Raw genomic sequence first — 27,472 nt, forward strand, 5'->3', positions numbered from 1 at the left:
GAGATCATGACCTAAGCCAAAATCAAGAGTCGGACACTCAACCAACTGAGCCAGCCAGGTGCCCTGAGATGCTTGGCTTTGACCAGCCTTTGCCTCTTCATCTGTCCCTGGAGTTCACAACTGGGTTTGTGTTGCCATTTAGTCCATTGCCTCACATTGATCATGGCGTGAAAAGGTTTAAGCACCACCACCGTCTGGGCCACAGCCCAAATCAGCCAAATTCTAAGGTGTAGAATTCAGGTGAATTCTTAACTGACTTCCACATCCTCCCATTTTACAGGATTATCCCTCTCTGGGGCTGATGACCGAGAAGCTATCCCAGAAAAACATCAATTTGATCTTTGCTGTAACGGAAAATGTAGTCAGTCTCTACCAGGTGACTGTGCCTTCAGGGATTTCGCGAGTGGGGTCTGTATTGGGTGGAGCTGTCTCTGGGAACCCAGGCACACTAGCGCGGGCCATGCTTCCCAACCAGGAAAGCCCCTCCTCCAGCCTATTCCCAGGGGCAAATGGTTCCTTTTTATGGTCTCTCTCCTCCAACCTTGAACCTCACGGGATGGGTGTGTTGGTGTTTGTGGTGCTGGAGGGGAGTAATTTATTGGGGGAGAGGGGTGTGAGAAGTTCTTTATAATTTTTCTCAGGGCTGCAAAACTGCTATATTTGTTCCTGGAAGTGACAAGTAAAATATCCCATCCTTCCCTCAATCTTCGTTTCAAGACCCTCATTCTGATTTGGGGAGGGCTTTTGAGATCACCCTCTTCATTTAGTCAGCCTTGCACATCTCTCTGTCTTACCTTCTAGAACTATAGTGAGCTCATCCCAGGGACGACAGTGGGGGTTCTATCTGCCAATTCCAGCAACGTCCTTCAGCTCATTGTTGATGCTTATGGGGTAAGTGTCTCACACTGGGGTTGGGTCTGCTAAGAATCCACCTCACTTGGCATTCCCCAGGAGGGAACGCAGACTTTGGAGTCCTGGATGTGAGTTCACTATGCAGCCTTCACTGCCTTCCTCTTATTCTTCTAGAGGCTAGCTGATGGCCAGCACTGGGAGGAATGCAGCCTTCTGAGAGGGAAATGGCTCAGAAAGAAATGCCAGGGAGTGTCAGGAGCAGTGGGTGGAAGAGCTTAGAGAAGGTGGAAAGGAAAGAGAGGTTGGGGATGGTGATGAGGAAGGACAGGGTGAGGGATAGGGCTCCAACAATAGAGAGAAGAGGGAGCTGAGCCAAGGGGAAGATGAGGTTGGTTAAAAATTAGGTAAAAAAAAGCTACTATCCAAGGTGACCAGTGCTAGCCCTCCCTTTTTGCATGTCTCTGAGGCTTGCAGGAGGGTGTGGCTGGTTTAGATTTTACCCAGATTCAACTAGACACCAGGGGGGACAGAGAGAGAGAGGAGCAGGCCTTGGGCAGGAAATATTGTAAGAAATAGGCTCCTAAGGATGCTCTCCTCTGGCAGCTTCTAAGCAAACCCCGGCACGCAGCACTGCCGCGGTGAGTCCATGGCCACCTGATATTTTACTTGGGGTGGAATTGGTTCCTATCTACTTCCTCTCGGCTCATCTCCTTAACCTTCTTTTTCCCCCTTTCTGCTCAGAAAATCCGCTCTAAAGTAGAGCTGGAAGTGCGGGACCTCCCCGAGGAGCTGTCTCTATCCTTCAACGCCACCTGTCTCAACAACGAGGTCATCCCTGGCCTCAAGTCTTGTGTCGGACTCAAGATTGGAGACACGGTGAGGTGGGCTGGGCTGGGCAGGGGCTGAAGCTTCAGCTCTGACCCTGGCCTGTGCCCCTGAGCGTCTGTGGGCACCCCTTCCGTTCCTCCCCTGCACCTTCTTCCCGAAGGTCATTACAAGTTGGATATAATGGAGCTTCCAACCTTTTCCTCTGAGACTCCTGTTGTCTAAACTTCTCCGCTACGCGGAGATTTTTTAAAAACTTGCGTTTAGCTTACCTCTGTTTGTTTACACACAGTTGATTGCAAATGAAAATATTTCTTACCTTTGGCCCAGTCTCCAGCCTCCCCTACGGTAATACCTGTCTTTCCTCTACAATGTGAAATGGCAGTCACATCTACAGATAGTTGCTGAGCGCCAACTTTGTGCCAGGCATCATTCGCTGCTGGAGATTCAACAGCAAATGGAACAGGCAAAAATACCAAATACCCACTGTCATAGACTTCCAGAACGCAAATGTTCATTTTGCCCCTCAGGTCCCTCCGTGGCCTCTATGGCTTTCTTTCCTTACTGGTTCTCTTCTGCTTCTGCCGATGGGGGGAGGGGTTGGTGAAGAGGGAGGGAAGCAGAAAGGGGGATAGCTATATCTCTATCACCGGTATCATCTGTATCTCTATCATCTGTATCTCTGTCATCTCTATATCTAGGTCATCCATCTGTCCGTACACCTATCTATATTCTAGAACATGTGCACATATCCTGTCTAAGAAATATTGGCCGGAAAGGTGTTTGACTGCACAAGTGATGGTGTACTATATGGAAATTAAACAGTAGATCCTGAGCCTTTGGTCACTGTGTGGCATCGTGTGGTGCCATATAGTGCTTTGTGTGTCTGGCTGACTGATCTTGTGTATAATCAGTCCAGCTCGCTTCGTTGGCCAGAGAAGAATTTTTATAAGATCACAGGTTCTGTTCTGCTTGAGCTGGCTTATTTCACGGGTGGAATTAAAACACACACACACACACACACACACACACACACACACACACACATCCAGGGGCACCTGGGTGGCTCAGTTGGTTGAGCATCCAACTTCAGCTCAGGTCATAATCTTGTAGTTCGTGAGTTCGAGCCCACCTCAGGCTCACTGCTGTCAGTCTGTCAGCGCAGAGCCTGCTTCAGATCCTCTGTCCTTCTCTCTGCCCTTCCCCCACTTGCAGTCTCCCAAAAATAAATATATATTTAAAAAAAAAAAAACCAACCTCTCTCCTGACTGTAATTTATGTCTGTGCACCCAACCAGATATAACTGGACAACTGTCCCCAGGCTTTTCTTTTTGCTTTGCAGACCTTGGTCATTTGGAGGCTGAGGAACTCCAGGTTGCTGGGGGATGAGACACCCAGTTTGGATATTCCCCGGGCAGGGCAGGGCGGGGCAGGGCGGGGCTTCTTTCCCTCCAGGGCTGGAGTGATAACAGGGTGCGCCTGTGTTTGAATGCGGTCTTCCTTTCCACCCAGGTGAGCTTCAGCATTGAGGCCAAGGTGCGAGGCTGCCCGCAGGAGAGGGAGAAGTCCTTCACCATCAAGCCTGTAGGCTTCAAAGACAGCCTCACCGTTCAGGTCACCTTCGACTGTGACTGTGCGTGCCAGGCCCATGCTGAGCCTTACAGCCGCCGCTGCAACAATGGCAACGGGACCTTTGAGTGTGGGGTGTGCCGCTGCGGGCCCGGGTGGCTGGGGTCCCAGTGCGAGTGCTCCGAAGAGGACTACCGCCCCTCGCAGCAGGAAGAGTGCAGCCCCCGGGAGGGCCAGCCCGCCTGCAGCCAGCGGGGCGAGTGCCTGTGTGGCCAGTGCGTCTGCCACAGCAGTGACTTTGGCAAGATCACGGGCAAGTACTGCGAGTGTGATGACTTCTCCTGCGTCCGCTATAAGGGGGAGATGTGCTCAGGTGAGTGAAACTGCACACCCTCCCGCCCCTGTACCCGCGCACGCTCGCTCGCACATCCACGGCCTCTGGAAACTTAGGCCGAGGCTTAGGTGGGCACAGGAAGGCCCAGCAGGCAGAGCCGAGTGGATGGTCCTTCCACTCCAACGGCAGAAGACAGGAAGGAGGTTCTCTGTAATTCCGCTCTGCTCCCCGCGTCCTTGCTCCTGGGGTACACAGCGGCAGTGAGCCTCTGCTCTCCTGGAGCATGGGAATGAGCGGGGGAGCTTGAAGGTGAAGACCGTTATTTTCTTTTCTTCCACCTGCCATTCTGCTAATACTTTAAATCGCTGGCTCTTGATCATTTCAAGGATGCGGAACAACTCCCTTTTTAGGTTAAAAAAAAAAAAAATCTCTGGCTGCTGGTAATTAGATTTTTAGTAGTTACAGATTCGGAAACTGCATGGTATCAGAATACGTAGTAAAGTTGGTAGTAATTATTTTACATGAATTTGTCTTTTCATGACAAGACTTGGAAAATAGTAAAAAAGCAAGGCAATGGGGCACGTTTAACAGCCAATACACTCGGAACAATGAGTGGAAAATCATAAGCTCTTTTTACATGCTGGCACTATTTTGTTATCGCTATTGGCACTATAACGTTTTGGATTCTAGATCTGTGCTGTCAGATATAGTAGCCCCGTGTGGCTATTTATTTGTAAATTAGTCACATTGAATTATAACTTAAATAAATTTAAGTTAAATGAAAAATGAGGGGCGCTTGGGTGGCTCAGTAGGTTAAACCTCTGACTGCACTGCCAGGGTATTGACTGCCTAGAGCCTGCTTGGGATTCTCTCTCTCTCTGCCCCTCCCCCATTGGAGGTTTGTTTTTTTTTTTTTCCCTCTCTCTCAAATGAACTTAAAAAAATTAAAAAAATAAATGAAAAATGAAAAATGAAAAATTCATTTCCTCTGTTGCTCAGGAGCTCCACATGGCTCGTGGCTGGCATGCTGGACAGCACAGACATGAGAAAGGATTGCCATTGAGAGGCCCAGCCTGCAAACTGGGGGTTACGATTTTGGCTCCTTCTACCTGCAGGATACCGAGTTTTTGTCCTTCTCATTACAAAATTCAGTAGAGTCTTGAGGCCCACTGAAAATCTCAACCTGGTCTTTCCTTGCCCTAAAGACTGCTCCTAGGCTACTTCCCCAGCTAGACCAAGTGGAACTAATGTGAATGTCGTCTGTATGTGCTGACAATACTCGCAGAGGCAACTAGGCAGCCTGAGTAGTTCCTGGGGCACTGGGGATAGGTTTTTGCTGGATTATGGTCTCTGAGGCTTGATTCCTCTTGTGACAGAGAGATCAAAGATATTTGCCAGTTGTTTAGGATTGGTTTATGGGTGTGTTGTGTGGTGAATTAACACAGATTATAATTGGCTTCTTTGGTGATCAAATCTATGGCGCAGATTGGCTTCCTTTGCAATGGGGCTTAAAGGAGCCGAACTAATCCAACCAGATGTTCACTTTAACATCTGTCTTTAAGAAAGCTTGATTAGAAAGGGCTGCCAGTGTGGTTCAGATGGTTAACTGACTCTTGATTTCGGCTCAGGTCACAATCTCAGGGTTTGTGAGTTTAAGCCCCACGATGGGCTTCTTGGTGCCACTGTGGAGCTTGCTTGGGATTCTCTCTCCCTTTCTCTCTGCCCCTCTCCTGCTTGAGCTTGCTCTCTCTCTCAAATAAATAAACTTTAAAATTTATATATATATATATATAAAAGAAAGCTTGATTAGAAAGGTAAATCTATGTCATTCTTTTAAAAAAATTAAAAAGGGGGCACCTGGGTGGCTCAGTTGGTTAAGCATCCTACTTCAGCTCAGGTCATGATCTTGCAGTTTGTGAGTTTCAGCCCCACGTCGGGCTCTGTGCTGACTGCTCAGAGCCTGGAGCCTACTTCAGATTCTGTGTCTCCCTCTCTCTTTGCTCCTCTGTGCCCATGCTCGGTCTCTGTCTCTCAATAAGAAATGTTAAAAAAACAATTTGATTCTAAAAAAACTTAAAAAAAATTTTTTTAATGTTTATTTATTCTTGAGAGGGAGAGAGAGAGAGAGAGAGAGTGAGCATGAGTGAGGGAGGGGCACAGAGAGAGAGAGACGGAGACACAGAATCCGAAGCGGGCTCCGGGTTCTAAGCTGTCAGCACAGAGCCCGACATGGGGCTCGAACTCACAAACCATAAGATCATGACCTGAGCTGAAGTCGGAGGCTTAACTGACTGAGCCACCCAGGTGCCCCATGAATCTATGTCATTCTAAAGCATGCCCAAGTCACATAAAAAAGACTTCTTTTTATTATCTACAACATTGTTTCCTTTATTCATGTCAGCAAAATTTGACAAAGATTGGAAAAAAATGGTAGCAGGGAGATTAGGGGAGAAAGAGATCAGGCATGGACCCCCCACAGCAGTTTGAATTAGAGGGTGAGGGAGGAATTTCAGCTCATTTTACTAGTGAATAGTACTTACATCATATTCAGAGTACCAAAAGGAATGGTAAGTTTGATGTGGGAGACCACGGGGAGTAGGCTGGGGCTGAGGGGAAGAGGGTTGTCCTACGTGAGGCCTACAGATAGCCCCTTGGGGGCACCAGGGACAGAGGGAGGGCCACTTCTCCTCCAAGCCTCATGGTTCCTGGTCTGGTATGAGGCTGGGTGGGAGGGACCGAGGGCAGAGTGTGTTTCCTTCAGCTGCTGGCTCCACCGATGCTGCGAAACAAAGCCGTCGGGTTCAGCAGCCTGCTTCCTGTCTCTCACTGGTGCAAGCACAGCTCGTCAGCAATGCGCTCCACCCAGTTCACGAGGGAACCCCAGGCAGCCGCTCAGAGGCCTCCCTCCCCCACTGCCAGCCCGGGTGTTGTGTGCCTACTGGCTGCAGGTCTGGATCCTGTGGTGCCGCCGTCACACTCCCCAGTGACGGATGCTCAGGGACACACACTTATTGAGCACCTGTTCTGTGCCAGGCACTCAGTCCACACGGGTGAACAGGGGGCATGCGTGATTCCTGACCGCTCAGTTTGTAGACCAGTTCACCATTGTCTCTTCCCTGGGCTGCTGGCCTGGTCTGTTCTTTGCTGCAAGCAGTGGCTCACGTGGGGGGCATGCTATGACTTAGCCATTTCCCCAGCCTCTGGCCTTCCCCCTCCCCGCTGGAGGCATGGTCTTTTGTGGTCATCTGTTATCAGCACCTCGGTCGGAAACATCAGGGAGTGCATCCTTCTCCCCGAGGGACTCTTCCGCCTACCACATCCATGAGCATAGATTGATCAGACACCCCTGAGCCAGGTTCTGTGCTGTAGTGTTGTGGGATAGGGAGGCATGAATAAGACAGTTTTGCCCTTAATTAACTTACCTGAGGATAATTCACAACATGAGGCAGAACGTGCCAGATCTTAGAAGTGAGGTGTCCTTGGGGCGCCTCGGTGGCTCAGTTGGTTAAGCGTCCAACTTCGGCTCAGGTCATGATCTCGTGGTTTGTGAGTTTGAGCCCTGCATTGGGCTCTGTGTTGACAGCTCAGAGCCTGGAGCCTGCTTCCGATTCTGTGTCTTCCCCTCTCTCTGCCCCTCCACACACTCTCACTCTGTCTCTCTGTCTCTCAAAAATAAATAAAACATTTTAAAAAAATTAAAAAAAGAAAAGAAGTGAGTTGTCCCTGGGGAATGTTATAGGAGTCTCCTGGAGAGAGACTCAGTGTGGACAGAGGAGGCCTGGGTGGCTTCATGGAGGAAGTAGGATGTCAGATAAAGGGTCGGCTCATAAGGCAGAGAGGAGTGGGGCTGAGCATCGGCCTGGGGGTCACGCTCTATAGGGAGAGGTCATTCCCTCTGACCTAAAATACTTGCTCCTCCCTTACCCCTCCTCCTCCCTCATCTCCACCCCTCCCCTGCTGCCTTCTTTTCTATTTCCCTCCTCTTACACTCTCTCTTCATTTCTCACCCTCCTCCTCTGACTTTGCTGTGAACCCAGGCTCAGCCACCCTTTTGCTGGAGGGATGCCAGTCCTGTGACATTACCACACTGTAGCTTCCTTCTGAGGGCTGACCCTGCCAGGGCTCGGGCTCGGCCTGCCGGCTCCGGCCCGCCACTCTACTTCCAGCCTCGCTCCGTGGCTGGCCTGGCAGACCATCTTCTCAAAGGTTACTTTGTTTGGCCTCACAAAGGAAACACTATGGGACAAGGGTTTCTGAGGAGGCGGAGGCCTCCGGGTGGTGCCAGACCTCTGTGGCGTCTGCCTTTCCCTGTTCGGGAGCCACCACTGAAAGCTGCTTGTAGTAGACACTTTGGGGCCTCTCCAGCTGCTGTTAGGGCTGCTGATAATGGCTCACAGCTGCCCCTTCCTTGGAATTATCTTCAGCTGACAGGAGCCATCTTGCCCTCAGACCTTGGCCAATGACTGGTGGACAAAGGTTACACAAGACCATTCCGTTTGCCTCCGGGTGGAGCGGGCTCTACTCTCCAGATATTTGGAGCTGGGGCAGCTGACCTTATGTTTACCATCCAGAAAGAAGCAGACATCTCTTTCCAAGGCAGCGAAGGTGTGTCTGAGTCTTGAATGCCAGTGTATTCAAGTATAATTCAAGTGTATTACTAGAGGATGGTGCTAGGATCACTGGCAGAGAGACTCATTGACCAAGGGCCGCTAGTCAGACCCACTGGGGTCCCTGGGGAGCAGAAGATGCCAGCTAGTGTCTGTTTGAGCCTATGCACCTCGCTCTCCTCCACCATCTTGGGGCCCATCCGCTCACACAGTGACATGATTTTCAGACCTGTTGACGTTACTTCCCCTTGGCTCCCTGCCTTTCCTCTGATTAACAGTCAGATTTTTATTATTCATCCACTTCTTCCCGATTCGGAATCCTTGAGAATGAGTCACCTTTTCTTCTGAGTTTGGGAGAGCCAAGTTTTCAAGCCTTGTTAAGTGATTAGGGGGATGTAGCACGAGAGTTAACACCTGCATTTACAACCTACCCCCCACCCCAATCTCTCTTTCCCATTCCTACATTCATGCAAAATGAGTGAGTAGGTCTTTCCTACTAGGGCTGATGGCTCTCTGCAGTACTGTGATAATACAACACAGGGCACATGCTGGTGAATGTGTGTGTGGTTCCCAGGATTTTTTTTTTCTTTTTTAATGTTTATTTACTTATTTTGTGTGTGAGAGAGAGAGAGAGGGAGAGAGAGAATCCCAAGCAGGCTCCAGGCTGTCAGCCCAGAGCCTGATGCAGGGCTTGACCACTAACCAAACCGTGAGATCATGACCTGAGCTGAATCAAGAGTCAGATGCTTAACCCAACTGAGCCACCAGGCACCCTACCCAGGAACTTAACTAGGACATAAGCTCCATGGTAATAGGGACCTTCCTATCTCATTCACTGCCGAATCTCCAGTGCCCAGCGTGAGCTCAATAAATATTTGTTGCATAAATGGATAAAGAAACATTAATTGCATGCCTACTGTATTTCAGACGTTACGCTAATCCCTACCGACGGACAAATTGATATGTCCTCTCTCACTGTGGAGCTCAAAATCTAGAAAGAGAAACAGATAGGCAAGCAAATGGGCTGGTCATGAGGGTTAAGATAGAGGTATATGTAAGTGCTGAGAGAACACGTAGTAGACAGTTAATTTGCTCTGGGGAGGTCAGAAAAAGTTATGGGAGGAAGGAACTTTTGAGTTGAGCTTTGAAAGGTAAGTGGGAGTTTGGTAGCGATCACAGGACGAAAGGGCGTCAAGGCAGGAGCTAGCAGCGTGAGGCTATAAGGATAGAAGGTGGTGACGCTTCCGTGGGGTGTTAATGAGTGGCCGTGGGAGGAGGGTGGATGAGGGTAAAGCTGGAGAGCAGGCTGAGCCGCGGGCTGGGGCCCCTCACCTGCTGCCCGCCCCCTCGGGCTGTGTGCTTTCAGGTCACGGCCAGTGCAGCTGTGGGGACTGTCTGTGTGACTCCGACTGGACCGGCTTCTACTGCAACTGCACCACGCGCACCGACACCTGCATGTCCAGCAACGGGCTGCTGTGCAGCGGCCGGGGCAAGTGTGAGTGCGGCAGCTGCGTGTGCATCCAGCCCGGCTCCTACGGGGACACCTGTGAGAAGTGCCCCACCTGCCCTGAACGCCTGCACCTTTAAGAAGGTGAGTGGGCAGAGAAGTGAGTTGGAGCCAGTCGGGGTGCTAGAAGGAGGGAGGGGTCCCCCAGGCTAGAATCCCCAACCCTCCAGGTTCTTATTCGCCAAGCTTCAGGAGGAGGCGTCCGCTGCAGCTAAGAGGCTAGCTTTCCTCTTCCCATGGAAAAGTTTGGGCAAAGATGGAGGTAGTAGCCAACCACGCAGGGGCCAAAGTAGCACCCGCTGGACTCCAGTTGGAGAAACCCCTCTCCTGGGATGGCATCCTGATCCCTGAGTTGGGAGGAAGGCTAAACCAGGGAACTTCTGGGGAACGTTCTCATGTTCCGATCCTGTGGGAGAGTTGGGCTGGAGTTATGAAGGATTCTGTGAAACAGGAGATGTTCGCTAGTACAAACTCCACTCATCTGGGGTCAGGGGAAGCTCCTGCTATTTCTCTTGCACTTTAAGCAGGGCTGGGCTCATAGGCATGCGACCTGTGCATTCGTATAGAGCCCTGTGCTTAGAAGGGCCCCATGCTTGGTTTACCGCTCTGCCGGCACTGTCTTGTAATGCTTAGGGATTTTTGAACAAGGGACCTGACATCTCTTTTGTGCTGGTTCCCCAGATTACATGACCGGTTCTGCCTTTAAGGCTCCTGGAAGTGGCACACGCCTCACCTCCTGTCACACTCTCGGATGGGACATGAAGAAGTTTAATGAGGGGACTGGGGCCTTCTGCCTGCCAGGCCCTGCCTCTGGGTGAGGAGGAACTCCCACCCCTGAACTCCAGACCCGACCCTCTGGGTCCCCCAGAATTGCCTTACAGGGGTTTTTGTTTCGGTGTTTGTTTTCCGAGGTGGGGCAGCTTTCTGGTGTGTGGAGGTCAGAGCTGGACTGACACACACGTAGGTTTGTTCCTCTCTCGTCTTTTTTGTTTATTTATTTTTGAGAGAGAGAGGGAGACAGAGTGCAACTGGGGGAGGGGCAGAGAGAGGGACACATAGAATCTCAAACAGACTCCAGACTCTGAGCTGTCAGCACAGAGCCTGACGCGGGGCTCAAACTCGCGGGGCTCGAACTCGAAGACGGCGAGATCATGACCTGAGCCTAAGTCGGATGCTTAACTGACTGAGCCACCCAGGCGTCCCTCTCCTCCCTTGTCTTAATCTCTGTGTCATCTCTCTTTTAGGGAGTGTGTGGAGTGTAAGAAATTTGACCGGGGAGACCTACGTAAAGAAAATACCTGCAGCCGTTACTGTCGTGATGAGATTGAGTCTGTGAAGGAGCTCAGTAAGTTCAGCATGTCTTAGAATCGCGCACATATGCGGCTGCGGAAGTTTTCAGTTGATCCCAGAACGTGTCTATGTCTCATCAGTAAAATGGAAGAGTAATCCCGGCCTCAAAGGCATGTTGTACAGACCTGATGCACACGAGGCACTTAATAAAGGCCAGCTTCCCTGAGTCCTCTTGTGCCCTCTGCTAATTTGTTCCACAGTCCCTCCCCATTCTGCTGCTTCCTGGAACCCACAGACTCAGCAAGACCCTACAGACAACTTTTAAAGTATGTAGAAATCAACCCTAACTTGACCTCCCCAGGGAAAGGAAGACAATGCATCCCATTTTACGGATGAAGAAACCTAGGCTAGGTGACGTCAGTTTAGGAAGCTAGTAACCATTTACTGAGTTTACTTAACTGAGAGTGTTAAGCAATGCCCAGGCATACTGCTCTGCTGGTTTGGAGGGAAACCTTCACCCTTATGGATTTTAGCTAAAATCATAATGCTGTAGCCTTTTTTGGCTCTCTGGAGCCCTTCCTAGAATAAGACAGATAAAAATACATGGTGAGCAAAACTCTTGCCTGCAGTCATTCTAGTTTGAATTTCACCTTGACCGAAAGGGGGATAATCTTTGTTGCTGTCAGCACATCTGATGTGGTTATCTGGGTCAGCTAGGCATTGGTTGGTCTAGGGAGATGGCAATCTCTCCTGAGATAGCTGTCTCTCACGAAGGCAGGAAACATGTTTTCAGTGAGAGCCACAGTGAGACACAGCCAGTCATCGGCTTCTGGATGGGGGTGTTACAGAAAAGGGTCAGCTCTCTGGATCCTTTGGCTAATATCAGAAGTGGGGCTGGTGGGGGGGGATGAGGGGCGTGATTTGGAGATTGAGTTTGAAGAGACGGCTTTGCCTCCTGAGGAGAATTGGTATGCTGTGATTAGCTCAGGCGGGAGACTGCTGAGAGAGATGTGAGATGTTTTTATTACCTAGACCAGAGGGGAATCTCAGGTTAGTTGAACATATTTCTGTTACCCCCTACCCCGTGCCATGATAATCATAAAGATAAATGCTTGTTTGTATGGAATGTGTAACTTATAAAAGTTAGGCAAGTATCTTTTCATACACATGATCTTGTCTTTTCCTCAGCCACCTAGTTGAGTAGAACTGTGGTACTGTTGTTATCTTCATTTTGCAGATGAGGAAACTGAATCTCAGGAAAGCTACATAACTTGCCCGAACAAGTTAAGCTTAGAACTGAATCTGGAAATCCCTACTCTTTCCACTGTACTCTTATACCACTAGTTTTCGGGAGGCTCATTGAGTTCAAGTCTGATACTATACTTGATCTTAGCCAAAAGGCCGAGAAGCAATCATTGAGTTCAAGCCTGGTATGCTCTGAGACTCCTGTTTTAGTTCTGTTCCATCACGTACTTGTGTTGACCTTGGTGCATTTGCTTAACGTCATCGTGTGTCAGTTTTACCTGTCTGGTTGCATCACTATAGGACGTGGTGCAAATGATAGAGGGGCACCTATAGTTTCCCTGTCAGAATAACAGGCTTCAGAATTAGAAGGGTGAAGCCTACAAAAAGTGATGGGAGTCAGAGAAGAAGGCTGGCTCTGGAGAGGAACACTGGATCAGACGCAGAAACGGAAGAAATGTAAGGGCTTTGCCAACAAACTATTGAGAATAGTTGAGCCAGGAGGGAAAGGAAAGAGAGGGAAGGGAACACCCTTCTGTATTAGGTACTGTTCACTTGACGTCATTTAGTTCTCTACCAGTGTTGTGAGGTGGGTTATCCTTTTCCTTTCATAGATGAAGAAGAGCCAGTGAGGTCAAGTAACTTCCCCAATATTACGCAGCGGACAGGTGGTAGAGCCAGGCTTTGAATCACACTGTGTCATGTGTTCTGTCATGTCCCTTCCAAGGGAAGGAATACGAACCAAAAAGGGTCTAGGAGGGACAAAAGTCAGCAGCGAGGGTCATCTAGAGGCAATTGCCAGGCACAACAGCCATCTCAAATCTAGGCATCTTGCCTAATGTCAGGCATAGGGTTTCCTGTTGCATACTTTCTCAGAATCCCATGACTGGGGTTTGGGGATGGCCCCGTCTTCCAGGAATTGCCTTGTTTTTCACTCTCCCATATTTTCCCCTTCCTCAGAGGATACTGGCAAGGATGCAGTGAACTGCACGTACAAGATGAAGATGACTGTGTTGTCAGATTCCAGTACTATGAAGACTCCAGTGGAAAGTCCATTCTCTATGTGGTAGAGGAGCAGGTGCGTGAACCCCGGGCCCCTTGACGCTGCGCCTATAGGGAGAGGGAGAGCCACGTTAGGCAGCAATTTCCACCCATTACGCCTCTTACACAGAACAGCCAAGTTAAGACTACCTTACAAGTGGTAAGTTAGGGCCTGTCATCTGGGTGTGGGAGATATTTAAATACTGATCTTAGTGAGAAAGTGACTTGCTAATTGAGGAGACAGAAAAAGAAGGTGGGTAAGGAAAGGAAGAAGGTAGATATGGATCCCACCAAGGGACAAAATACATCCTGGCATTTTTTTGAGGGGACAGTATTAAGAAGTGAGGAATTTAAAGTCTGGGACTCTTCAGCGTCCGCTCTACTTAAGGTCAGGTGGTTGCCAAGGGCAACCTGTTGGCTGCTTCAGAGGAAGGCCTGATGCTTTGAGGTGTTGACCTTACCAGGGTCACCATGAGACACAGTACTGGGTTTGAGGCACCAACCCAAGGTGTTCTGAGCACTGAAAAGATAGTGCTTGCTCTCACAGCCTTCTGGAAGCAGGAGGAGCTCATCCTTCATACACAGACCAACCACAAGTTTGTCGCCATCCAGCGTAGTAGATTAGCTCGCTTCCCCTTACCACCCCCGTCTCCTTCCTTTCTCTTACACAACAGACGAAGCTATGAATCACTAGACAATATTTTCGAGTACTTATTGTATATCAGGCGGTAGACTGGGTGCTGGGAATATAACAATAGATAAAGCGGATGTGGCACTCACAGGCCAGGGGGAGAGGGACATGTAAATTGATAGTGATACTGCTGAGGAACAAGGGCTGTGCCAAGGCGGGGGGTAGACAGGAGCTTCTGTGAGTGAAAGAACAATGTCTGAAGGCAGAGACTAAGTCAGCTGGTTGTTCGTCTGTTGATTCCCACAGTGGTAGAAATTTCTTCAAATCCTCCTTCAGACCAGGGTCCAGCAAACACTTTCTATTCAGGGCCAGGGGTTAAATATTTTAGGCTTTGGCGGCACCTGGGTGGCTCAGTTGGTTAGGTGTCTGACTCTTGATTTCAGCTCAGGTCATGATCTCACAGTTCATCGGTTTGAGCCCCACATTGTGCTCCGCACTGGCAGTATGGAGCCTGCTTGGGATTCTCTCTCTCTCTCTCTCTCTCTCTCTCTCTCTCTGTCTCTCTCTCTCTCTGCCCCTCACCCACTCGTGCTTTCTCTCTCTCAAAATAAATATTTTAGGCTTTGTGGGCCTTGTGGTCTCTGCCATGACTACTCTGCCATCGTAACAGGAAGGCAGCCATAGTCTATATTTAATGCACAAGCCTAAGTATATTTAGAAAGACAGGTGGCAAGCCACATTTGGCTCCCAGACAATAGCTTGCTGGCCCCTGCTTTAGGAAAGTGGGTCTCAAACTTTCTATGTTCCCCTTGTTAAAAAATCAAGAGTCCTGAGCCCCATGCTGCTTCCATGAGCCTCTATGTTCTTTTTATTTGATTTTTTATTACATTTTTATTTATTTTATTTAAAAAAAATTTTTTTTTCAACGTTTATTATTTTTTGGGACAGAGAGAGACAGAGCATGAACGGGGGAGGGGCAGAGAGAGAGGGAGACACAGAATTGGAAACAGGCTCCAGGCTCTGAGCCATCAGCCCAGAGCCCGACGCGGGGCTCGAACTCACGGACCGCCAGATCGTGACCTGGCTGAAGTCGGACGCTTAACACCGACTGCGCCACCCAGGCGCCCCTTTTATTACATTTTTAAATGTTTATTTCATTTTTGAGAGAAAGATGGAGCACGAGTCAAGAGAAAGATGGGAGGGGCAGAGGAGAGGGAGACACAGAATCCGAAGCAGGCTCCAGGCTCTGAGCCCAACGCAGGGCTCGAACCCATGAACTGTGAGATCATGACCTGAGCCAAAGTCAGGACACTTAACTGACTGAGCCACCCAGGTGTCCCCAGCCTCTGTGTTCTTGAATAGTGCTCCTGGCAGTTGTGAGACGCCCCAATATTTGAGTGCCTCTGCTTTGGACACATCACTTCCCCTAGTGAGCCTTCTCAGACCTCCTCCATCATCCTTTCTTCTGATTCGGTTGGGTGCTCCTGTTTGAGTCCCAGAGCAGTTGTGTTTCCCTTAGATGGGCCTTCATTCCACCATTAACTTGCTTCTTTAATCACCCATCTCCCTCAGTAGATCACGTGCTCCACGAACACACGAACCATCTGTCTTATCTATTGTTATATCTCCATACTTGGCTCAGTCATCTACAGAGAAGATACTTAGTAAACGGGGTTTGAATGAGTTACTAGGACTGATTATTCGAGTTGACAGGCGGGCTTGCATACATGTTGATACCTGCTTGGAGAACTTTGGCTGCTTGGAGAAGGAAGCAGGTGACAGTGGAAAGAAGCTCTACTACATCCGGGTCAGCCAGGGTGTTGCTGGCTGCATGGGTACCGGAGAGCATGGCGCCCCCTACCGTGATATTGTTCACCTGCCTTTCCCAGGGCTCTCACCCTTCAGAAGGGAGAAGGAAGGTAAAGGAAAGGGTATGACCTTAGTTTGATTTAGCGACTCAAGGGAAAGCTGACATGGGAAGGGGAGAGGGCAGAGTCTGGGTATGTATCTGTGGGGGAGCACATGTGGATTATTTGGCCATGACCCCTCACACTTTCCCGCCCACCTGTGTTAACACGTTTCATGGATTTTTCCACACCCGCCCTATTTGCACCTTTGTGCTTTCTCATTTCTGAAGGGCAGTATGTTCTTGCTTTGGGGTTTAACGTTACTTCATCTCTGCTATAACAATCTTTGCAGGTGCTTCTGCTGTAACACCAAAATCTTTTGGCTTGATATTCTTAGACTGGAATCCACTACCTGGAATTATGGGACAGAAAGATGGTGATAACCTGAGCTGTACAAATAACCCCCCAGGGTGGGGGGTGGAGTAGCTTTTCTGATGTAGATCCCATCCTCCACATGAGGAGATGGGCCCCAGACCCATATTCCCTATCTTGTTACCCTGGAATTCTGAATTTGACCTCTCTTCTCACCTACCGCCCCCAACTATTTCAGGGGTTCTGGCTTTGTGCAGAATGTGTCATCTGAGGTCCCAGAGCATAGGAGGGGATTATTCTCATTCTCTTCCCCAACTCATGCCTTTGCGGATGGTCTCCCTGAAGGGCTGGGCCACTGCAAGGCAGTAGAGACAGCACTGCCAAAGGGCTTGGCCTTGACTGGGTGGTGTTCAGCCTACTATGTGGAGTGGGCTCGGCTGAGCTGGGTCCTTATCACTCCCAGATAGAGTTGCCTCGTCGAATACAATATGTCCCATTCAACATTTAGTACCTACTTAGGCTGAAAAATTATTGTTTATCTGAAATTCAAGTTTAACTGGATTTCCTGTGCTTTTGCCAAACCTGCTAGCCCTGCCCAGTCTTTCCTGACTTTGGGTCGCCACGATGGGTCCTCATCACCGTGGCTGAGAGATCTCTCTAGAGACCAGCTGATCTCGTCATCTTCTTCCAGGAATCCTGCCATCTACTCCTTTCAGGACAAATGCTTAATAGATGTTTTTGCCTGAAGACCTCTTGACATTCTACCTGTCCTGCCCATGCTGACATGTGGAATGAAGAGATTTCACTCTGAGGTTTGAGGGTCAGCCCTCTCTTCCCAAGAATTCATGATTGTTGTTCCCGGAAGAGCTGGTGCCCTTCACTCCTGGGAACTCAGACACTGGAACCTCACAGCCTCTCTCCAGATGCTCCTTTAATTATAGACAGGTTATAATTTGGTAGCTTGGGAAATAGCCAGCTTGGGTCTGCATCGGTGGTTGTTTTTGGGTCATGTGTGGTGAGCATAGGGTGTATGTTTAGAGAAGAAGGTGGGAGACAGTGTGGAAAGTGGGCATGACCACCTCTCCAGACCCATCAATACCCGTATATCCAAACACCTAATTACATAACACCTGAGAAGTTACTGGAGTGAGGTCACCCATCAGACACCTGTGGTTTATGGGAAGCAGAGCTCTGCAGAGCACAGTCCGCTTGGTCTTCAGAGGGGTGATGCACCTCTGTCTGTGTTGGTTGTTGCCTAGGGTTGAACAGGAAGTCGGCTTTCAATAGGGTTAGGATTAAAGATGACGAAATATTTTGGGAAGGAACCCAAAATATTGTCTGGGTTGGCAGGCTTCCTGGTCTCTAAGTGTGCTAACAAGGTCATTAGGTTCCCAGCCCTCAGAGATGTACATATCCAAACCAGAGAAACAATACAATGCCTAAGGAGCTAGGTAAGTAAATTAGTGAAAACAGTAAGGTGTAACAAGAACACGAGTAATAACAGTAGCTGATCGTTATTGAGCACTGAGTCTGTGCTAGGCAGAGTTCTGAGTTCTTTAAATATATTAACTTATTTATTTTTACAGGTTTCTTTTTTTTAAATATTTATTTTGTGGGAGAGAGAGAGAGAGTGTGCACGAGCTGGGGAGAGGGGCAGAGAGAGAGAGGGAGAGAGAATCCCAAGCAGGCTTCATGATCAGCATGGAGCCCGATGCCTGGGTGGCTCAGCTGGTTAGGCGTCCTACTTCAGCTCAGCTCACGATCTTGCAGTTCGTGGGTTCAAGCCCTTATTGGGCTCTGTGCTGACAGCTCAGAGCCTGGATCCTGCTTCAGATTCTGTGTCTCCCTCTCTCTCTGCTCCTCCCCCACTCATGCGCACTCTCTCTCTCTCTAAAAAATAAATAATCATTAAAAAAATAAATAAGTTGGGGTGCCTGGGTGGCGCAGTGGGTGTTCGACTTCAGCTCAGGTCATGATCTCACAGTTCATGAGATCGAGCCCCGTGTTGGGCTCTGTGCTGACAGCTCAGAGTCTGGAGCCTGCTTTGGATTCTGTGTCTCCCTGTCTCTCTGCCCCTCCCCCATACATGCTCTGTCTCTGTCTCTCTCAAAAATAAATAAACGTTAAAAACAATTTTTAAAAGTATATATTTAACTATTCTTCATAAGTTTTGGAATTCAGTGCTATTACTTTCTCCATTTTAAACATGGAGAGATAGGAAACAGACACCCAGAAAGGTTAAATAGTTTATCAAAGGTCACATAGCAAAGTAAGTTGTCAGCCAGGATTCGAACCCTGGCGGTCTAGCTCCAGAGCCCACAGTAGCACAGCCTCCATGACAAGTTACATGTTGCCTCTGTTTAGTGGAGAAAAGAGGGTGGTGGCAAGTCTGGCAAACTAGAAAATGTGGCCCATCTAAAGGGGACAGCAGCTACTCACATCTAACCAGGGCTGCCCTGTGGGTGCAGTGTTTCCAGACCTTTTTATTTATGTTTAAAAAAAATTTTTTTTTTTACTTTTATTTATTTTTGAGAAACAGAGTGAGACAAAGCATGAGCAGGGGAGGGGCAGAGAGAGAAGGAGACACAGAATCTGAAGCAGGCTCCAGGCTCTGAGCAAGCAGTCAGCACAGAGCCTGATGCGGAGCTTGAACCCACGAACTGTGAGATCATGACCTGAGCTGAAGTCGGACGCTCAACCGACTGAGCCACCCAGGCGCCTCTATTTATTCATGTTTTTAAAGGGAAGAAGAAGAATCTGAAGTTTTAGGGGGATAATCTCCTGATTATTCAATGCTGCCAACAAAATAAAATTTAATCAAGCTTTTGTTTTAAATCCAGTAGAGTTAACATAAAATCAACTTTTTAATAAACACTTGAGTAGGTTAGATTCTACCGGGGGTGACCTGCTTATGACCTCTAATTTAAACTACTCAGGACAGATTATTGCTGTCTTAAATATTGGTACTCCCCCCCCCCTTAAAATTTTGATTTATTTTGTAAGCCCTGTTTTCCTCAGAGAGATTTCTAGTAATTTCTTACTTGGTCAAGTTGCCTTTACAACATCCCTGCTCTGTGCTCTCTCCTGACAGAGTGTCCCAAGGGTCCTGACATCCTGGTGGTCCTACTCTCAGTGATGGGGGCCATTTTGCTCATCGGCCTTGCTACTCTGCTCATCTGGAAGCTCCTCATCACCATCCATGACCGGAAGGAGTTTGCTAAATTTGAGGAAGAGCGAGCCAGAGCAAAATGGGACACAGTAAGAGTCGGGGCTGGGCATTTTCTTAAGTCATTGGTTTGAGAGCCTCAACTGGAAATAGTAGGTACTTAGGGGAGCCAGGTTCAGCCAGCACCATAATTTCCCAGTTAGTCTCTGTTGTGGAAATTGGGAGATGGTCCTGTTGTCTTTATTCCTGAAAACCACCTGAGTCTCTCCCTGCCACACAGTGACCATAGGTCCCATCGGTGAGAACTGACTGAGTACAGGTAGGGCCCAGCTCTGCTCTGGACACTGACACAATCAAAAGGAAACATATTCTCTAATTGAGGAAGACAGGACAAATGATGGGGGGGGGGGACGTTATTATTGCCAGTTTGTAGATAAGAAAACTGAGCACAGAGAGGTTCAACGGCTTTGCCCAATTGTGGGAGGGAATCAAGTTATGATAGAAATTACTCTTTGAGCCAGCCTCTTAAAACATATCCTCTCTGCAGTTTATTCTGATTGCATTCAATCAAGCATCTATTGAGAACTTTCTATATACTTAATTTTGCTCTGTTCTCCTTTGGCTCATCTTCCACATTCTGACTTTTTTTTCTGGACCTTCCAAAATGGCTGTTTGACTCCATGAATGTCTAGCGGGAGGCTGGAAGTTTGTTCTCATTTAATGGTCACCTCAGGCCTTGGTACTCAAGGGTCCCAAGAAACTTGAGATGTTTCTGTTCGTACAGTGTAGAAATCTGGAATCTCAGCGGCACATGAGAATGTGTTGTATTTCTTGAAATGGGACTCCTAAAGACGGCCAGATCTTATGGGATTTATCACTTTTTGTTAGAAAATAATTTGGGCAACCCAGTGAGGGTCTTATTTTTTCCTGCTAACATGACAGTGGGTAGCGCTTGGAAGGATGAGATGAGAACAAATTAAAATTATTTTGAGTGAAAGCTATCCTCTCTGTTTCAGCTACCACCTGCTACATTTCTTGTCTCTGCCCGCATCCCCCAGCATAGTCACAACAAAAGAAAAAAAAAATTGGAGAAGGGCAAAAGAGAGCATTCAGGAGAGAAGCAGGAAATAGATACTGGCTACAAGTGGTACTGAGGTGTTTGGGGATCACCAAAAAGTAATGGGTTGAATTCAACCCCTTCGAAACAGCAGCACAATGGCATTCCACTTTCTCTCTCCTCTTATTTCCTACCCACTCCCATCTCAGGAGCGAATATGGGGTTACAATGAGCATTAAGCGATTCATGGATGGTGTAGCCCGGAGAAAGGTGTCTTGGGTAAACTCTTCAGGCGAAATGTAATCGTTGAGGGCAGGGAAGAATTGAGGAATTCACTGTAAGACACATTTCTGTTCTCTCCGCAGGCCAACAACCCACTGTATAAAGAGGCCACATCCACCTTCACCAACATCACCTACCGGGGCACTTAATGACAAGCAGTCATCCTCAATTCACTGTCAGGCTGTCCCAGAATTGTGGATACCTCTGCTGTCATGTTTACAGGGAACGAAATCTGTGGGGCAGGATCGGGGGCTGGGAGTGGGGTGGGTTACAAGAATGTCAGTATGTGGAGGTGTGGGTCTCTGTGCGTGTGTACGCGTGAGTGTGCTGCATGTGGGGGAGTGTGTAATTTAAAACTTGAGGTGTGTCCAGACACGTGGAGCTCCTCAGCCTTTGTCCGCAGAATGCCTCCTTCAGGGATCCTTCCTGCTTAACCTTAGGGTGACCCACGTAGCTGAGCAGGTACTGTTCATTACCTCAGTGAGAAGCCAGCTTTCCTTTTCCGGCCATTTCTCCCGAAGAGAAGGGCAGGGCTGAGCCTCTCATTCCAGAGGAAGGGGCCTTGACTCTGCCTTGAGTTTACGGTTCTTGGGTCTGACGCTCAGCAGCTCTGATAGCAAATGCTGGGCTCTGCAGCCTTGTTGTGTCATCTGGACTTTGATCTCCTTTGCCTTCCCTCAGGCTGAAGGAGAAATCAGAAGCAAGCGGAGCCATCGGAGTTGCCTATGTCTTTTGCTATCCCCTCAATCCAGTATGGTTCTCTCACAAGGGGAGCCCTTGCCAGCAATTCTGTTGGGAGTGAGGATGGGAAGGCCACTCAGGGGTCATGCATGGCCTGGATGAATGTGCCAGGGTCCCCCAGCTCATAATCATCACCCTTCAGATTTGTCTCCTTGGCACCCCACCCTAGAAGTTCGATTGGAGGACGCGTGTTACCCTTAGACCAGCATCACCTCTTTACCTTCTACGTCCACACTCTCACCGCTGTAGACATTTGCTACATACTGGGAATTTCTTTCATGACCGGACACTCTTCCTCCCAGGGAGAGTGCTGTGATGAGAGCCAGAGATCTGGCCTCACCCTTCAGGCCCTCTGCCCCTTGTCCAAGGCACCCCCCCCCCCCGCCCCTACACCCAATCTGGTGCTTCTGTGTGCTACATCCATCCATGGGGCTGATTGCACTTATCTACCTCTTGGCTGTCTTGTGAAGGAATCATTCCCATGGGTCTCTGAGTCTGCTGGGCATATGTGCCACATTTAGAATGATGGGCCAGTTGGATCAGCGTGTGTGGCCTATTCTCCTATGGGCTGGGCAACCTCATTTTAACTCAGTCTTTAATCTGAGAGGCCACAGCTGCAGTTTTATTTTATTTTTCTCATTGGGTCACCTGAAACCATGATGAGGCTTGCTTAATCTAAAGGAATATGTACAGAAACACATTTGCATTATATTTTGTAGTTTTATTTGAGGAGGAGGAGCATATTTAAAAACAACAACAACAACCCCACACAGACTTGGGATGGATCCAGACCCTCCCACTTGGCATCATTCATAGGGAGTTGCTGCCCATTTGCTGGATCTGTAGGGGCTCTCTCATCTGGGAGCCTGTGGGGATGGCCCCACGGGCATGCTGGGCCATTTCTGAGCAGGAGGGGTACAAGTGGTTCTTTTCTCCTAGCAGTTGCTTCCTTGGTGTTCACATTGGTCTAAACATTAACGACCACCCTCACCCCCTATTCATCAGGAAAAAGGAAAGAGCTATAGACAGTGGTCTGACGATCAGAAAATATAAGTCCTGGCCTCATTGTTGCAGCTGAGGAAGCTTTACCCTTAATTAAGGCAAGCCTCTCTTCCTTCCCTTCGGGGCTCAGTTTTCTAGTTTGAAAAATGATAGTTGGGACCAGCCAGTCTGGAAGGTGTCTTTCAATATCGATAATCTGAGATGCTGGGACTTACTGTGGCATCAGACATACAGTTAAGATTCCGTGAGATGTTGATCCTACTTTTTTTGTTGTTAAGTTGGGAGATCTGAGAGACCGGCTTTTGCAAGAGCGGATGTCATTCCACATCACCTTTCTCAATGAAAAAGCCTCATTCTGGCCTCTCTTAGAGCCCCTTCTCCGATGTTTGTTAGCAGTCACATTTCCTAATGTAGCACTCAAGCTCCACTTAGTTTATTATTCCTTAGCTCACTTTGCACACATTTGCATCCACATATAAGGGAGAGGAATCCATTAAGGAGTAGCTGAAATGTGTATTCTGTATTCGTGTGTTAACACTGAGAATAAGCCTTGGAATTAGGAGTAGGGCAAATGACTGAGCCTTGTCTCACCCATGGATTACTCTTTACTGAAAGGGATGGTAGTACAGTAGAGGGGTAAATGGGGGAGGGGAGGGTCGATAATGAATCCAAGAAGTTTAGAACCTAACTATACCCTCTGGCTACTGAGACAAGAGTCCATTAAAGCAGTAGTTGGACCTTTTCTTTAGATAAGATGGTTTATATGAAGATACTATATCAAAGGAGGAAGAACATATATTTAAAGGATGAAAAAATCAGTAGGACTCTTCTCTGAGCTTCTGGAAGGAGACTCCTAGGCTTTAAAAAGGCGCCGGGTGGTCCAGTTAGGTGTTTGACTTTGGCTGAGGTCATGAACTCGCGTTTCGTGAGTTCCAGCCCCACATCAGTCTCTGTGCTGACAGCTCAGAGCCTGGAGCCTGCTTCGGATTCTGTGTCTCCCTCTCTCTCTGTTCCTCCTCTGTTCACGCTCTCTCAAAAATAAATGAAGATTAAAAAAAAAAAAAAGACCAATACTCTTTGTATGCGGGGAGAACCTGTAGCTGTGTTCGCGAGACAGCAAATGGCAGTCAGTTTGGGCATCACGTAGGGGGAACATCTAAATAGTATTTTGGTATCAGCACAGCCCAAAGAAGTTATTTATTTGTGCTCAGCTCATCTGGAGAGAATTTATGTTCAGTCTCAGGGTGTGTGGATAGTAATGGGAAGCTTGGGATGCTCCTGTCACATAACGAATCCCATCTTTCTCTCTCAGATATTCCTAGACCATCCATGATTTCAAGATCCTTCCCTTTGTTAGGTATTCCTGGTTGAAATGACTTAAGTGCCTTCCTGACTTCCTAACCACCCCTTCTGTTTGAATTGTGCAACAGTAAATTAAATGTGCTTTCCAAAAAGAATTGACCTAAGGCTGACCAGTTCTTCCTGTGTTGTTATTTCTGTTTTCTTTGGGTGAAAAGAGTAAATGTCATCGCCTCAAAAATGATTATTTTAGAACAAGCCTGTTCCCAAATGTAACCAAATGATGACCACCACGGGGACTGAAGTTTACTCCAGAACCCAGAGCGTTTCTTTAGACTTTCAGAATGTTTTCAAACTGAGTAGGTTATTGCTGTTCTAAGAGTTGGAGTTTTTTGTCTTTTAATTGGGGATTTTTTAGGAACTTGTGCAATCTCAATAGAACAGACTGTCAGTTTAGCCTAGGTTTTGTTTGCAGGAGGCATAAATCAGTACAATAAAGGCTTGATGGCAGATTATTGACAGGATCATTTAAATGCCCAGCTTTAGGGGGAAAAATGCCCAACTTTTATTTAAGGAATTGGGTCTCAAAATGGGGTTTGAGGACCAGCAGCCTCCATATCACCTGGGAAGTTGTTAGGAATAAAAATGCACAGGCCACGCCCCAGGGCTACTAACTCAGAAAATCTGAGATGGGGCCGGGCCCAGTGTTGTGTTTCAGCAAGCCCTCCCTGTGATTCTGCTGCTGACTCAAGTTTGAGAACCATTGACTTAAGAAGTCACTTACCTGTCCTTCTGGCTTACTAAGTTTGCAGTTAAGTCATCTCAGTTCCTAAAAGATTATGAATATAGCTTGGCGGGTATATTAAGAGAACCGAATATCTACCCACACAAAATGAAGATCCACTTTTGATCCATTTTCCAAATTAAGTGATCAGAGGCTTCTGGTTCCCTCACAGCCACAAATTCCCATGAAAAACTAAAAGAAGTACTAGATCAAAATCACAGGGAAAGAAACCCAACTAACAGGATACTTGGCAGGCATCTAAGAAAACCTTTATTCACAGGAGATGGGATGAATATCGAAATTATTAGCATTATCACTTTATAGGGTAAGACTCTAGAATTTGCAACTTCACTTTCTGCTATGTAAAATGTATTGAGCATCGACAGTGTGGGGTTGAAGTACTTTATAGCACACTCATCATCTTTGCCTTTGGGTCTTACATTCCTTAAATACGTGCATTTTTAAAAAACATTACAGTGCATGACGTCGTAAAAGGATTATGTGAACACACACTGAGACCTTTTATGGTGAAATTTTGTAGGTACACTGTGTTTTATTTACTTCATGGTAACTGATGAATAAATATCTGGGTAAAATGGAGGACTTTATGTGAAAATGAAATGAAAAGCTACATATCAAATCATATTTGTAATCCCCTAACTCTTGGCCTGTGTAGTCTGAACTCTACAGTAACAGCCATGTAATGACCACTGGGATCAATTACAAGCAAGTTGTCTTGGAATTACAGTGCATTCATTTTTCACACTGATGTAAGGAAACTAACATGCTGTGCAAGAAAACCATTTAATGCTTGTTGAAAAATAATTTCTATTTGGTTTTGTAACATATTTCTTGAAATATCTATTTCTGATATTTTGTAGTTTGACTAAAGCACACAGGCAGTTTTATTTATTTATTTTTTTTTCAAATTTTTTTATTTTTTATTTTTGGGACAGAGAGAGACAGAGCATGAACGGGGGAGGGGCAGAGAGAGAGGGAGACACAGAATCGGAAACAGGCTCCAGGCTCTGAGCCATCAGCCCAGAGCCCGACGCGGGGCTCGAACTCACGGACCACGAGATCGTGACCTGGCTGAAGTCGGACGCTTAACCGACTGCGCCACCCAGGCGCCCCGCACACAGGCAGTTTTAAATGCTTGTGATTGGGGTTATCTATATTGTTAAATTTTAAGGGGCGCCTGGATGGCCCAGTCGGTTAAGTGTCCGACTCTTGGTTTTGGCTTAGGTCATGATCTCACGGTTTGTGAGTTTGAGCCCCACATTGGGCTCTGTGCTGATGGTTCAGAGCCTGCTTGGGATTCTCTCTCTCTCTCCCTCTCTCTCTGCCCCTCCCCCACTTGCTCTGTCTCTTTCACAAAAATAAACTTAAAACAAATCCACTTAATGAGACTATCCAAGAAGAGTTAGCATGTGAAAAGAAAATTATAGGTCAGTTAACATGATTGTGTTCCTTGCGATTGCTGCCATAGTGCTGTCTCTCTAAACTTTTGCACAGAGAAGACATTTTCCGTCAGCTGTGTATTTTCTGACAATACACGGGAGAATGCTCATAGAATAGAAGCATTTAGAAAGCAACATTTAGGAGATTTAACAGCCTTCAGGCAAAATCTCCACAGTAAATTGTTCTTTATCAGTGTCCCTGAAAACAGCTTTGTAAGAAAAAAATTTCGCAATGCATTGTGGGTTTTTTTTTTTTTTTTCTATTAGTTGGGTTTTCCTGTGACTCATACAATTGGCATGATTTCTTTGGAGAGATCAGAGTGCTGGGTGTGTAAATATCATTCGGTGGCCAATGAAGAGATTGGTTAGGAAAAATGTTAATGGATCTATGCTCAACTTTGCTTCTCCTGACCCTTATAATCCCCCATTGTGACAGAGGTTGCTAATTGTGCCCCCATATGTGTTTTCCTCTTCTCACATAAAGTCAGAACTCCTCACTTCCAGTTGGACACATGGCTGCCCTGGAATAGATACTATGTCTCCAAGCTTCTCGTGCAGCTAGGCTGCCCTGTCCATCTTGTAGACAGATGTGAATGGAAGGGGTGCATACCACGTCCATCGCGAGCCACTTTAAGAAGGGAGCATGCCTCTCCTCTCCCCTTCCTTCTTCAGGTAGGCCCACTGTAGAGATAATAGCTAGAACTTAAGCAGACCTCACGGATCAGGATGGGACCTGAGGCATTGTGGTAGTTATCTATTGCTGCATAATAAATTACCCCACGATTTAGCAGCTTAAAACCACAAACGCGATCTTGCAGCTTTTGCGGCATGTCAGCTGGCTCCTCCCTAAGTGCGGAAGCCAAGAGAGAGCCAGGAGGAAGCTGCAATATCTCTTGTGACGTAGTTTTGTACGTGTCACGTCAGCATTTCCACCATACTCTCTATTCGTTAAATAGCCCGCTACAACTAGTCCACATTCAAGAAGCGTGGATCAGATGCCACTTTTTTTTAAAATTGTTTTAAATGTTTATGCTTTGAGAGAGAGAGACAGAGACAGAGTATGAGTGGGGAAGGGGCAGAAAGAGAGAGAGGGAGACACAGAATCGGAAGCAGGCTCCAGGCTCTGAGCTGTCAGCACAGAGCCCGACGCAGGGCTAGAACTCATGAACCTAGATGCCACTTCGTGAAGGTTATGAGCGCCGTGGTAGATAAAATTGTTGCCCCTGCCCATCCCCCTCTCCCAAAGGCACCCATGTTCTAATCCCCAGAACCAGCGAATATGTTACCTGGCATGGAATAAAGAATTTTGCTGATGTAATTAAGGGCAGAAACAGGGAAATTTCATGGATTATGTGGATAGCCTTAATACAATCATAAGGGGGTCAGAGTGAGAATAGGACATGTAATGATGGAAACAGGTCAGTGTGAGGTTGCCACGAGTCAAGGGATGCAGAAGCCTCTAGAAGCGGGAAAAGGTAAGGAATAGATTTTCCTTTAGAGCCTCCAGAAATACAGCCTTTGTAAGGCCAATTTTGGACTTCTGACCTCCAGAAATGTAATAAGT

General features: G+C 47.6%; 1 protein-coding gene across 1 annotated transcript in view; it reads left to right on the forward strand.

Annotated features, from left to right (window-relative positions):
* ITGB3 (integrin subunit beta 3) overlaps positions 1-23,826 on the forward strand; it is a 55,154-nt gene extending 31,328 nt beyond the window's left edge. The window contains 11 exon segments of the mRNA XM_030297055.2: positions 281-376; positions 802-891; positions 1,594-1,728; positions 3,190-3,619; positions 9,554-9,759; positions 9,761-9,778; positions 10,943-11,039; positions 13,187-13,222; positions 13,225-13,302; positions 19,206-19,375; positions 20,706-23,826. Coding sequence (XP_030152915.1) covers positions 281-376; positions 802-891; positions 1,594-1,728; positions 3,190-3,619; positions 9,554-9,759; positions 9,761-9,778; positions 10,943-11,039; positions 13,187-13,222; positions 13,225-13,302; positions 19,206-19,375; positions 20,706-20,771 — 1,422 coding nt within the window. The 3' untranslated portion in view covers positions 20,772-23,826.
* Positions 23,827-27,472: the final 3,646 nt, after the last annotated feature.

The sequence above is a fragment of the Lynx canadensis genome, chromosome E1, assembly GCF_007474595.2.
Source record: "Lynx canadensis isolate LIC74 chromosome E1, mLynCan4.pri.v2, whole genome shotgun sequence".
NCBI lineage: Eukaryota > Metazoa > Chordata > Mammalia > Carnivora > Felidae > Lynx > Lynx canadensis.